The sequence below is a fragment of the Octopus sinensis genome, linkage group LG3 (assembly GCF_006345805.1).
Source record: "Octopus sinensis linkage group LG3, ASM634580v1, whole genome shotgun sequence".
Taxonomy (NCBI): Eukaryota; Metazoa; Mollusca; class Cephalopoda; order Octopoda; family Octopodidae; genus Octopus; species Octopus sinensis.
Window position 1 is genome coordinate 47,057,366 of NC_042999.1, and position 14,580 is coordinate 47,071,945.

Consider the following 14,580-nt stretch of genomic DNA (forward strand, 5'->3'; position numbering starts at 1 on the left):
ACAATCTAATTATGGACAAATTCCGGTATTTCTTACTCCGGCATGTAGCAGCACGAATCTGTATTTTATAGAAAATTCTCCGCGTCTGTTTTCACCTGCCTCAGTCGTAGAAATATTTCTTATACTTTACTTCAAACACTCATCCATCGACATCGACGAGAGAGACAATAGTCGTCGTCGTACTCCACCCCGTCCTCGTCCTTCCCTCCTCCTCCTCCTGATCATCATCATCATCTTTCAAAAATTGATATTTTCTGGCAGATTTCTATTAACTTTATTCTTATTATTGAGAGAGCAGTGCATGGCATCAAAGTGACACGGTGTAAAATGTACGAAACCAAGAATACCCATCATGACAGTCCCTCTCTTGAGGGTACACTAGGCACATGCATCACAACCATATGTGCAGGACACGGCCATCTTATATTATTATTATTATTATTATTATTATTATTATTATTATTATTATTATTCCTGTTGTTGTTGTTGTTGTTGTTGTTATTATTATGATCGCTTTTGCACAGCTTCTAACGCTGGAGATTACAGTATTATAGTGTCAGCTGTTCACTACCAGTGAACTAAGGTAACACCTCTTATTTTTCGAGCATCTCCCGGAGTATTCAGGCGCTTCCAAGCAGTGCTGTTTTCTGAAAATGCCCCACCCTTATTGCAGCCCCCATTTGTTCCACGTACTTCCCAAGATTTTTGCTCACTGTTCCCAGGCCTCCGACAATTATTGGTACTACTGCTACCTTTTTCATCGACCACAACTGCTTAACTTCCCAACCTAACCTGTCATATCTCTTGACTTTTCTTTCTTCCTTATCGCATACCTTGTTGCCAGCTGGGCATGCTATATCTATGATCCGGCATAGTTTGTTTTATTTCTCAATTAAGACTATGTCTGTCTTCCTATTCTCCATCTCATGGTCGCACTGGATCATAAAATCCCATAGGATCTTTGCATCTCCATTTTCGACGATGCCTTCGGGTTTTTGGTCGTACCAATTTTTTGCGCTTTCAAGTCCATACTTGTTGCAAAATATCCAATGGACAAGCCTAGCTATATTGTCGTAGCGTCTCTTATATTCCTTCTGGGCTAGTTTCATACATTGACTGGTAATATGCCATGCGGTTTCATCCTTTTGCCCATAGATTCCGCACTATCACTTTCTGCTATGTTGTCTATTCTGAATTATATGTAGTTTCTTAGCCATCTTTTTTCTCTGTCTGTCTTATCTTTAACATCCCTATGAAATTGACCATGCATTCTTTCCTTTACCCTGCTATTTTCTGTTTCATTCCTTTTCTATTTCTTGTATAGTGCTTTATCTTTGCAATCTTTCATCCTACACAAGCCTGACCTTACTTCTAATAATAGCTGTTCTGTAGCAATCTTTACATAACATGCTATGTTGATTTCTTCTGCTCTAATGCTGTATTCGCATCCAATAAGTCCTCTTCCCGCTCTTTTTCTTGGTACATACAGTCTGTCGGTGTCACCTTTTGGGTAGAGTGTCCCATATCTAGTTAGCAACTTCCTTGTCTTTCTGTTTAAGCTATTTTGTTTGTCTACAGTCCATGCGATTATCCCGGTTCCATATCTAAAGAGTGAAACCGCCCAGGTGTTGGTAGCTTCAATCTTATTCCGTCCTTTTAAAATTTCTTCGGCATTTCTTTCTCCATCAATTTATCAATTCCCCGAATTCCCAAGTACTTATAGCCTATCTCTTCTATCTGCTTCATAACCTCCCCCGACGGTATCGTTAACCCGTCCATGCATTTGATGTTGCCCCTCTTCAAAACTAACACACCACACTTTCTCAGTCTGAACTCCATTCTGATATCATCACTGAAGGTATACACCGTATCAACGAGGGAACTGAATTGGGCTCCATCTTTACCATAAAGTTTGATGTCATCCATGAATAACAAATGATTGACTTTTTTTGGCGGCTTTTTAAATACATTCCCAGCTTTGCTTTCCTCAGAATCAGTTTTAGTGGTATGAAGCACAGTACAAAGCTCAATGGGGACAAGCAGTCCTCTTGGAAGATGCCCCTCCTAATTTCTATTGTCCCTAACCTTCTTCCGTATGCTGCCAGGCCCGTCCAACACTTCACCATACCTTTTCCAAGCAATCGCTCAAAATTCAATGCAATAGCATATAGGTTCCTACATTCCATAATCCAAGAATGTGTGCACATATCTTACACCTTACGATAGTCGATCCATGCCATGGCTAAGTTACTTTTCCTCCTTTTGCAGCCTCTCAATACAGTTTTATCCATTAGGAGTTAATCCTTGTTACTTCTGCACTTACAATTGCAACCATTCTGCTCATGTGGCAAGGTTCTATTTTTTTCAGATGTTCGTACATTGACTCTGCGAGTATTCTAGTCAATAACGTCCACCCAAATGGCAAACAGGATATCGGCCAGTAATTGTCTACAGTATTCCCTTTTTCGATGGTTTTCAAGCACAGAACTGTCCAACCCAATGTCAACCATTCTGGTGTTACTTGGTTGGTATTCAACAAGGTGTTGAATTGTGCAGCTATTCGTACATAACATTCACAAAATCTCTTGATCCAGAAGCCGTGATGTCCGTCTGATCCCGGGGCCTTCCAGTTGCTCATTTTTTGCTGATTACCTTCACTTCCCTAACTGGAATGACTAGTTCTGTCTGTTTTGGACAGACTATTTTCTGTTTCAGTTCTTGCAACCACTCAGCATCCTTCTTGTGCTCTTTGTCTTTGCACCAGATGTCACTCCAAAACTGTTGACTTTCACTGTTATCTGGTAGCAACTTTTTATCTGTATACTCTCCATTTATTTCTTTATAGAATCTCATCTGATCTACTCTGAATAACCTATTCTGGTGGTAACCCTTCATTCTTTGGTCGTATCTAACCTTCTTTGCTTTCTTTGTAACATGACTCTCTTTCAGTTCCTCCATTGCCACCTTCAGACTATTTCTTTCAATATTATAATTCCTTTTCAGCGCCCTTTATTTTTGTTCGCTTTTAAACTCCCCTTTCTCTTTTCAGTCTAACACAGCGATTTCCTTTTCGAGTGCACGTCTAACAGTGACTGTATTCTTCTTTTTCACCATGGCTTTTTCTTTTGTCACTCCCATTATATTTCTTTTTCTTGACAACAACGCCCACGTTTTCTGCTACAACAATACTTGTTGCCTTCATCAAATTATTTGTTGAATTGCTTCTTTTGAAGGCAGCGCTCTCAGTGGTCACTGGTAGTAGTAAACACATTTGACCTCTGCTGACACAAAGTTTGCGAAGATTCTTTTATCTCTATAGCTGACCTCCCCACCATCTGCCGAATGTATTTATAGATCTGTAGAATATGACCTATGCACCGAGCTGCTACTCAAATATTTCCTTCGACAAACACATATTTATGATTATCTCAAGTATGAGATAAAGGTTGAAATAAAGAACATTTAGTAAAATCTGTTAATAATAAATGGAAATATTAATAATTATAATAACAATGGTACTTGTAATTATAATAACAATGGTGATGGTGATAATGATAAAAATAAAAATAATGATAATATGATTCAGTTGCTAATAATACAAATACTACTATTATGATAGCACAGGAATCTGAAGCCCAGCTACCACCCTTACGACTACTCCCACCCCTGCTACTGTTCAACCCCATGTGCACCTCCATTCTGTCTAAATAGACAAAAGAAAATCGGAAGAGAATAGATAATAATGATATTAATAACAATCCTTTTTACTAGAAGCACAAGGCCTGGGCCGGTATTTTATTTTATTGACTCTGAGAGGTTAAAAGGCAAAGTCGACATCGGCAGGATTTGGTTTTAGAATTTTGGTCGTACCAATTTTTTGCGCTTTCAAGTCCATACTTTTTGCAAAGTGTCCAATGGAGAAGCCTGGCTTTATTATCGTGACGTCTCTTATATTCCTTCTGGGCTAGTGGCATATATTGGCTGGTAATATGCCATACGGTTTCACCAATTTGTACAAAGATTCCATTTGAAGAAATGAGGGGAAACACTTAGACGCGTTAATGAATCCACCGGATCGTATGTATTTCACATTTGCACGAAGCCAGAAGCTTAGACGAAAACTTTTAGTGCATGATTTCGACTCAGTTGCTGAAGTAGTACGTTAATCTAGTCACCCCGCATAAGGAAAAGTAAAACTTGATCTGGGAGAATTTAAAATCTGAAACTCGGATATTACCGATATAAACACAAAATTATTATTCCTATTTCTAATACCAGTAGTGTTAATATATGTAGCAGAATATGTAGTAGCAGAAGGAGTAGAAATGGTGTTGTCATCAACTTACCTATGAGTGGCACGAACTCCGAGGTGGCCGGCATATTCTCTGCTATTAGCAACATAAACACAGAAAATGCCAGTAAGACCGTTATTCCAAGTGTGATTTTTTCTCCCGAATCTGGTGGCAACCAAAATCCCAGTAGGCTAAGTATGGTTAGCCATAAGCAAGGGAATATTATATTAAACAAGTAGTACAGTGTACGTCGACGTATTACAATGGTAAAGGTTACGTCTGGGTAATGTTCTTTGCAGCAAGTGTATCGAACTTCATTTCGAATTACCTTTATATTCAATAAATCCCATTCACCGCTGTATACATAGTTTGTAAGATCGACGTCTGCTGAACGGTTCGTTACGTCAACTTGGAAACCGTCATATATCCACGAACCAAATTTCATTTTACACATTTGATCATCGAAAGGGAAATATGTGATATCAATTTTACATGAACTTCTTAATTTCGCCGGTGGAGGCCAAAACACTGTTCCATCGCTTGAGACCATTGCTTTGCTCTGCATGTATCCAGTTGTAAAGTCATCGGCACTGGAAAATAAAACAGAAAGAGGAAAATATTGTTATCAATGTAATAACCATGTACAACAGGATCACCATGATTGTTATCAATCTTATTCATTCCAATAAAATTTGCTCCAGTATGGGTATATATTTATGCAATTTTGCCCATTCCCTTCTTAAAAGCGTGTGCATTAGCTTCACCAAGACAGAAATACAAAAGGAAACTGAGAGGAATTCTACCTTTGTGATCTTCCATTTAATAAGGTATGTTACCTCACGAATGATGTTTCAAATTTTAATTTATTAATACACGCACGCACACACACACACACACACACACACACACACACACACACACACACACACGCTCACACACATGCACACATACATACACAGGCACAGACACATACGCACAAACATATATAATACGCTGAAAACATAAATACCATCTTATAAATAGTGTATATTTGTAAATGTGTATAGACTACAAAAATACAGTAGAAATATTAAATTTAATCAATGAACCATAATAATAAAATTCTATGTTTATGATTATACACTGTACAAATACAATAGGTTGAATGAAGTTTATTTCCAGTGTTTCTAAGTTTGTTACTAAACTTTGTATGCTTGCCAAACAGATGTTCAGGGAATAGATGCGCACCTGGGTTGCGGTTGTTTGCCAACGTCCTCACGTAATGTACTAGAGCTGTTACAGTAAAAAAAAAACCGCTTCCTTTGTTTTTTGCTTTTGATTATTTTATTCTCTGTTGATCATTTATAATTCAACTTTACTTTAAAAGTTTTTCTATCGTGATAATGTTTTCTCTCATGATAAATATTTTATTAGAACAAAAATAGTTTTCAAAACATTTTGATAAAATACACGTAAGTACGTTTAATATTCTCAAAATTATTTATTTCTAACTATTCTTTCCTTACAGTCGTCGTTGCAGTATGATTTTTCGTAACCATATAGATCATGCTGTGAATGATAGCGTGAATTGATATAAATACAGCGCTATCAGTATTGAATAATCTCAGGTCAAGTGTGATTGAGTAGACCTATGACCAAAGCCTTCCCAGATAAGAACATACTATATTATTTTATATCTACATTATCAAACACGGCCTTTCTGCCATTCTTTGTCTCACACGGCCTCAGGTTTAACACCGTGGCCTAAATATAGTGCTTGAAGGAGCGGGTGCTCCCCTGAGTCAAGAGGATGTCTGTAGGAAGACTCCATGTCTGACAACAGGACTCTGCACCTTCCATACAAGCAGGAGAACCCAGTCATGTCCTTCAGACAATTTCTGCAACAGCACCACTCCTAATACCTGGCGTGCTAATTACCCAGACCGCAACTACCTTGATTATTATGTGTGGGGTACAGTTAAGCGAGAGAACAGCAAAACTCCTCGTAACATTAAAGATGAACTGAAGGCAAGGATTATGACAGTATTCGCCAACTTAAACAAGGAGACTGTTCATAAGACTTGCAGGAAATTTTGAAATCGTCTGGAGGCCGTGTTTGAAGCCAATGGTGGTTTTATTGAATAAATTTACTCCTTAGTATTTCAAGATATTTTTATGTAATTTTGGTAAATATATCTGTTAAAATGAGATGTCAGTGTTATTTTCACTTTTGCGTAATTTAGACGACAATTTATTCCTCGCAAACATTTCACATAATTCTGTATGGTAAGTTTTGTTGTATTAATTTGTCAATCTCTTCATCAGGATCAACAGAGCTATCTTTAATATGCTTAATACGTTCAAATTAACTGGAACGAATCAGAAATTGAAGTATTATTGCTTTCATAAATTTATCTTGTAGCATCATGTTTTTTTAATTTTTGTACCATTATCTTTTTTTAACTTTTTAAATCAAACCAAATGACAAGGAGGGGGCATTTTCTCACTTAATGGAGAAAGAAGTTTTAGCATTACTTTAATAATGATATAATGGATATTCATTATTTAAAAGATGTAAAATTTATTCCTCTACTAAGAAATTCTGAATTTTAAACGTCCCAAAACCGTATGATGTTTGGAATCGGGGAATAAATGAAGTTTTATTATTGACCCTGGCTCATGTATTTGTATTTTAGAAAGAGTTTAAAATGTTTTTTTTTTAAATCGGATATCGAATACCGTGTGAAACATGTAAGTACAAGTTGCCTATTGGAGAATATGTATGTGGATCCATTGAATTTAGATATAAATTTGTCTAGCTTTAAAGGAAAAATTGACACTATAATATATTTTCCAATTTTGCGTGTTATTTTAGGTGGTTGATGAGTATATGTAGACCTGCCGGCGCTATCTTCAATAACGTACATTGCCTGCATACATCAACATATATCAATATATTTTGTTAGCGCAAATGTTAACTGCAAGCGAACGCGTAAAAAAGAGAAGTTGCAACCTTCCAAGAAAATAAGCGAACGATCACGTGTATTGATATATCATCGACATATGTAATATATTTCGCAAAGTCTATGTAAAATGATATAAATTGTAATGTCTATAGTATTGACTTCATCAAATCAAATAATATTATTGACTGAAAAATCTCCGATGATAATTTGTGTCAATTACGTAGATATTGATTGATTTAATGTGCAAAGCCGATGAGAAATCAAATAACCACAAGCTCATGATCGTGCGCTCAATCTGAAATAATGGACACATTTGGAAAATAAAATATAACAATAAATTAGTAAAAAATTATTGATAATGATTGGTAATCAATGCACAGTATGCCATCACTTGAAGCAATTTCTATAGTAAATTTCTCGCAACAAATATTTTATAGTAAACCAATAAGGTTTTCCTCTCTTCTTTTTCCCATTCTCTTTATCTCTATGCATTTATCAGCTACGTTTCCATTCAGTGAACGTCATTCATTTATGTAGATGGCGATAAGGAGGATTAGTAGTGAGGTGTGTGTAGTGGGTGAGGGAGGAAACATGCTCGAAAAATCACTCTTAACTCCACCCGGAATTAAATTTCTGAATTCGACACTTACGCACCACTTAACTAATGAAAACCGAACAATTTAGAGGATTAAAATTCAAATGTCAAGCTGACGTTGAAGTTAGGAAGTTATAGTTCAAACGTAACCTGTACTTTTTTAGTATATGCAATCGTCTCATAACAATACTTGGTAATTGTAGTAATATTAATAATTTCAACCACACTGAGTAGGGATTTGCGTAGGTTTTCTCCACTACAGTTCTGGTCTGGAAAAACAATTTTGATTAAATGTGGTGGCGTGAACAAGTACGGAAGCCCGTTGTATGTATGTATGTATGTATGTATGTATGTATATATGTATGTATGTATGTATGTATGTATGTATGTCGTTATTCAGTTTATTGGCAAGATTTCTTGCCAATAGAGAAAGAAACGGTTTCTAATCTAGACCCAAATCTCCTTCATTGAAATTTCAACATCAACAACAGTGTATGTATATATGCATGTATGTATGTATGTATGTGCAGATCTGTATGTTTTATGTGTGTGTGAGTGTGAGTGGGTGTGTATAAGCACATGTACGTATATGTGTAAATGTGTGGACATGTTCATTTATGCACGCGTATGTACAAATGTATTTGTATTTGGTATATACACGAATGTGCTGTTTGACACTTTGCGCATATATACATGCATACATATATACATACATACATACACACACACACACACACACACACACACACACACACACACACACACACACACACACATATATATATATATATATATAAAGTTAATCCAAATATGAAAACACAACAACGCGAGGACGTGGAACAAATATAGTATTATTGGACGCTCAGGAAGGAAGGGAAGAAGGAGGGTCTTACGTTTCGAGCGGAGCTCTTTGTCAGAAACATAGGAAAAGGAAAGATCCAGAGAAGGGAAGACGGAGGAAAAAAGATCGCCAACGGTACACACGCGGTCACATTTATATATATATATACCTTTGTATGTGCCTCTGTATGCACACAACTGTAAGTATAAAATATAATTCCCTGCTCAAAAGACATATAAATGAGCCATTGTTATAATGTTACAACCGTCATTGCTACTAAGAATTGCATATTATTGGTACTTATATTCAATGACGGAAAAAATTTACATCGGTGCATTTCGTCATCTCTGGTTCTGTTTCAATGTTTATCCTGTTTTGAATAATTACGCAATAGCTAATGATGAAATACTGCTTTAATTTGTTGTTTATCATTTGAAACAAGTATTTTCAGCTACAGGCATGTATTCTTCGCAAAATGTTATTTAATTAGCTTATATTCCGAATTTAGATATCAGGTAAAAAATGATATTCGTAAAGGACTCAGCATACTTCATTCTTCATAGCAGGAAACCTATGCTGAGAACTAGTTCTAATAATCTCAGGGCAAATGATTTATTTCACACGTAGATCTGGAATAACTATACACTAGTTATACATAACTGATAAACGACTTTATAAATGACTAACAGCTAAGCCCGGTTTCACCCGGTCGGTTTGGATGATGTGGCTGTATAACCTGTTCTGTGTAATCATTCGACTTGTTTGGGCACGCATACGTTAAAAAAGAATTAATTTTTTTCTGTCAAAACGCAAAAAAATAACTGACCAACAGAAAAAACAACAACCAAGATTCAACCAAATCAAAAGATGAACCCAAATACTAAGCGAAGAAACACAGACATGCACATGCACATACTCACACATTCACATATATTCACACAGAGTTGAAAAGCTGTTTGACTTATTTTTCAGCGTACAATTTTCATCATCCCACTATCAAGTATGACATCACCCTTTCCTTCCTTATTCATCTATCACAAGACTTCCTTTCTCATTCATAAACAAAAGAATATTATTATAGTAGATTATCTCGGTAACCATAGGAGCTATGAAAAATACACAAAGCCCAGCATCACCAGCGGATCATTCTACACATCTGGGTAATTTTTCGCGCAATTACACCCAGCTGTTTGACCGTGAATCCCAGGACAAAAGAAACGCCCATATCAGATTTATATGTATAGATTGCTGGCATGCCCTTGGGTATAAAACATTCACATTAGTATTGCTTCTTTCAGCAGGTGATGATCATTTTCCTAACCAAACTGCAGTGTACAATCTAACATTTAGAAGTCATTCTAGACATCAGAAGATAAAAAGATGCTTTAGACAGAATGAGATAATAATGATATTTCGTTGTCTGAAAATATTCTTTGCTCTACAATAAATAGAATTTTAGATATGCTTTGACCTCCATATTTTTTAAATTTTTACACGCACTGAAGATTCTGGACCTACTGAAATTCTGCTTTAAATGTGGTTTTGGTTCTCCAAAAAGACATTAACACAATTTTATTATGGCCCTTATTTAGCTATTTTCTCTGTATTTTCTGTTTATCGATTATATAAATTATCTTTTGATAGAAAGTGGGGCAGATGGGCGCATAGTTTTGCATCGATGCTTTCACACATACATGCATACACACACATACCCAAATACAAGCGCTTCAATTTTTTCTGTATACCACATTCTATTCCCAAGCCATTATTAAAACCTGATAGTAAAATATATGAAACTTGCAGAAAATACGGCAATGCGAGAGAGAACACGAAACCATAAGCCGGTGAGATGAACTTGCTAAAAACACGGCAGTGCCTGCGTCTAAGTATAGCGGTGTTTCCCAATTATATTTAATTAAGCATGATCTTTTATATAATTAGGGTCATATTTGTATAATTGATATTCATCAATTAATATAATTAATGAATAATTATTATATAACTCTCATTATTTTAATTTGAATGATAATAATGACTCTTCTAATTGGGATCCAAAGCAATTGGGGAGAATTAAAAGTAAATGACTGCCGGGTCTCTAAATGAGTTAGCCTTGTGTTTATGAAGTTAATGAAACAAACTGTATTATATATAACAAAAGTTTTAATAATGGAATACTTTCATATATATAATCTATTGCAGGTGAACAGACATATTATGCCAGGCAGGGACAATTATTTTAATTTGCAACGTGTAATGGAACACACATTCCTACGTACAGTAATGGTGGCAATGAATGTTTTCATACATATATAATAAAAGCATAAGTCTATATAATAAAGAATAAATATTCTATTCTACTCCAGGCACAAGGCTAGATCGACCCCAGTACGCAACTAGTACCTAATTTATCGACCCCGAAATGATGAAAGGCAATTTGACCTCGAGGGAATTTGAACTCAGAACGTTACGGCGGACGAAATACCGCAAGCATTTCGCCCGGCGTGCTAACGTTTCTTATTTCTTTATTGCCTACAAGGGACTAAACATAGAGGGGAAAAACAAGGAGAGACAAAGGAATTTGCCGATTACATCTACCCCAGTGCGTAACTGGTACTTAATTTATCGATCCCGAAAGGATGAAAGGCAAAGTCGACCACGTCGGAATTTGAACTCAGAACGTAACGGCAGACGAAATACCTATTATTTTACTACCCACACACAGAGGGGGACAAACAAGGACAGACAAACGGATTAAGTCGATTACATCGACCCCAGATCGCAACAGGTACCTAATTTATCGACCCCGAAAGGATGAAAGGCAAAATCGACCTCGGCGGAATTTGAACTCAGAACGTAACGGCAGGCGAAATACGGCTACGCATTTCGCCCGGCGTGATGATGTTTCTGCCAGCTCGCCGCCTTGAGGAATGAATATTAAAACGTGACACACCTTCATTCGCATTTGAAGTGGAAAAGAAATTCCACGAGTTGATCAATGTATTAATCTACTCATTATTATTTTCGTTTTATGCGCACAGACACATACACACACGCTCGCATACATGCATACACATACATATAGATATATATTTGCACTCTCCCTAGCCCAGCTCTATGAAACTGATTCTCCTCAATTTAAGACCTACATCAAACACACAACAACATGTGTGTTGAGACAGCTTCTTTTGTAATTTATCATTTCTTTTCAGGATCATGTAATTTTGTATTCAGAATGCCTAGCAGGCGCAGTTTGCCGATTTCCCCGCCAAACATAATTTTTTTCGACTTTAGTACTAAAGAAATACTTAGAATGATTTACTCATTAGTAATTATATCTCGCCTGTTCTATTCCAAAATAATTGTGCTTATGTAGCCAGCAACGTGTGTACTATTGCCTACATATTCTGTGTATAACTGACACACAAAATTGCTTGCAGACCTATTTCACTTCGGTTAAAAAGTATTAACGCATAAACCCATTCATGAAATCTGGGCAAATTACATGTTGAGAACACCATCAACGAAACTGAAGATTTGTGCATCAATTTCCGTTTGGAAGACCACCTGACAAATTCTTCAAGACTGCTGGTTCACCGATGTTGTATGAAATAATCACCCGGTAAAAGCGACATCAAAACTTTGACTAAAAATGCAGCAGACCAGAAATACTATCCGACCATTTCCCGCCTAGAGACAAAAAGGCACCACAATAAATGAGTAGTATGACGTACATGTGAAGAACATACTTCGGAAGTGCAGCGCCACAACAGTGTTGATGAACCCTGTGATATATTTAAAAAAGAATGACAAAATATGCGGTGTTTACGATCATTCGCAATGCTGATCAAAGAAGAAATTGTAGATACGGGAGGAAAGATGGAAATTAATTGATCAAACTAGAGCTACGAATAATGGATGATATCAAGTTGAAAGATAAAGAGAGAGAGATCAAGCTGAGAGAGAGAGAGAAGGAGAGAGAGAAGGAGGAGAGAGAGAGAGAAGGAGAGAGAGAAGGAGAGAGAGAGAAGGAGAGAGAGAGGTACAGAGACTTTTGTAGAATAGCAAATATTAGATCGCCTGTGGATAAGAAAACGTATGAATTAGTTGCTGGAAACTAAATTGCGCTTTCATACGAGGATATGTAAATAGGAAATTTTCACCAACACAAAAATTGTTCGAAAGTTGGCAAGAAAATGTTAACCACTTAGTTTAAGAATTGGTCTTTGAGTTAACATATGCCACACAGTTGCAACTACACGAGGAATAATTCATGACATCAGAGAGGAAGACATGCAATGTGTGTTGAAAAAAACCCCAAAAAAGAACACATTCGCACACGACCGAACCCGAATCTCAGCTTAAGAAGAATTCGCGTTGATCACAATTCGATTGCAGAAATATTCACAATGGTCACAATGAGATTGCAGCGTTTTAACCTTCAAATGAATCTACCGGGTTGCCTGGGGGAGCGGACAACCATTTCCCTTTGTTCGAAAGGAGTGGAGCAACTTGAAATGAAGTGATTTGCTCAAGAGTAAATTGCATCGTCTGGTCCGGTAATTGAACCCACGATCTACAGATTGCGAGTGCAACAATCTAATCGCTCATCCACGAATATGCTTCCTAAATAGACATCAGCAAAAGTTGCTGTCGATGGCAGCATGTCCTGTTAAATTGGTGATCTTGAATTCCCCTGACACCGGTAAAAACGATATGGGTTCTAGATTGCAAAAATCGGTGTCAAGTTACGTTGCTCTCCGTATAAAGGAAAGTTGTGTTTGCTTGTTATCCACGACTGAACAGAGAATTGATGCACCGTTGCGAATAGAACATGTAGGATTTCATTGCAGTTGGTGTTGCACTGGGAAGTGCACGGAGTCTCAGTAGGCTGTGCGTTTGACAGAATGCATCTGCAATGTTAATAGAAAATTGCCCCAGCATATTACGCTACATAACAACAACATATAATATTATATAAATATATTAATATTTCTATCAATTAAATCGGTAAACTGGCAGAATCCCTAGTAAGCCGGGAAAAATGCTTAGCGTCATTTATGCTTTGAGTTTAAATTCTACTGAGGTCGACTTAGCCTTACACTCTTTCGGAATCGATCAAATAAGTACCAGCTGAACACTGGATGGATGTAATCGACTTCGCCCTCCCGCAAAATAGCTGCTTTATGTCAATCTAGGCGTGAGGTGGCAGAATCGTAAACATGCCGGGCAAAATGTTCAGCAGGATTTCGTCCGTCTTTACGTTCTGAGTTGAAATTCTGCCCAGGTCGACTTCGCTGCTTATTCCTTCGATGTCTATAAAATAAGAAATATTTGAGGAGTGCGTTTGATATTATCAAATTATCCCCTCCCTCGAAATTGCCGGCGTCGGGCCAAAATTTAAAACCAATATTTATATCAATAGCTGACGTACTCTCAATGTCTCCATGTGATTTTCTGTTTCTACCGATTTCCTTTTTCCAAATTCTCCAGCTAGATTTTCAAGATCTGTTTTCCATTTGGCTAATTTAGTTGGTTGAGTACTTCACTTTACAAATATGAGATTTCATGTTCAATCCCATGCCACACTACCAGAGATAAGTGCATTTTCTTTTCCATATTATCAGATAAACATTTTTTTTTTCACAGAAACTTGGTAGCAGAAAACTACGTAGTAGCCTTTGTTATTTTTTAAATTGTCACCTGTTGTAACATGTCCATTAATACCATGAGCTATTTTAGCGGAGCATACCACTCTTACACATATCCAGTCCACATCTATAGGGTGAAGACAATCCCCTTCCCTTGTTTCTACTAGCCCCTGAAACTATTTTAATGTGTCGTGCATACTATGCGTCGACAGATTATTAGGCCATCACAAAGAGAGAAAAAAACAAAAAATTTTATGAC

The 14,580-nt window shown here is 36.8% G+C and overlaps 1 protein-coding gene across 5 annotated transcripts in view; it reads right to left on the reverse strand.

The window, feature by feature from the left end:
* Positions 1–14,580, reverse strand: part of LOC115209272 (neuronal acetylcholine receptor subunit alpha-10) — a 1,238,615-nt gene that overhangs the window by 29,667 nt on the left and 1,194,368 nt on the right. For all 5 annotated transcript variants that reach the window (XM_036500962.1, XM_029777579.2, XM_036500961.1 and 2 more), the window contains one exon: positions 4,347–4,882. In XM_036500962.1, coding sequence (XP_036356855.1) covers positions 4,347–4,882 — 536 coding nt within the window. The remainder of the gene's footprint in view (positions 1–4,346; positions 4,883–14,580) is intronic.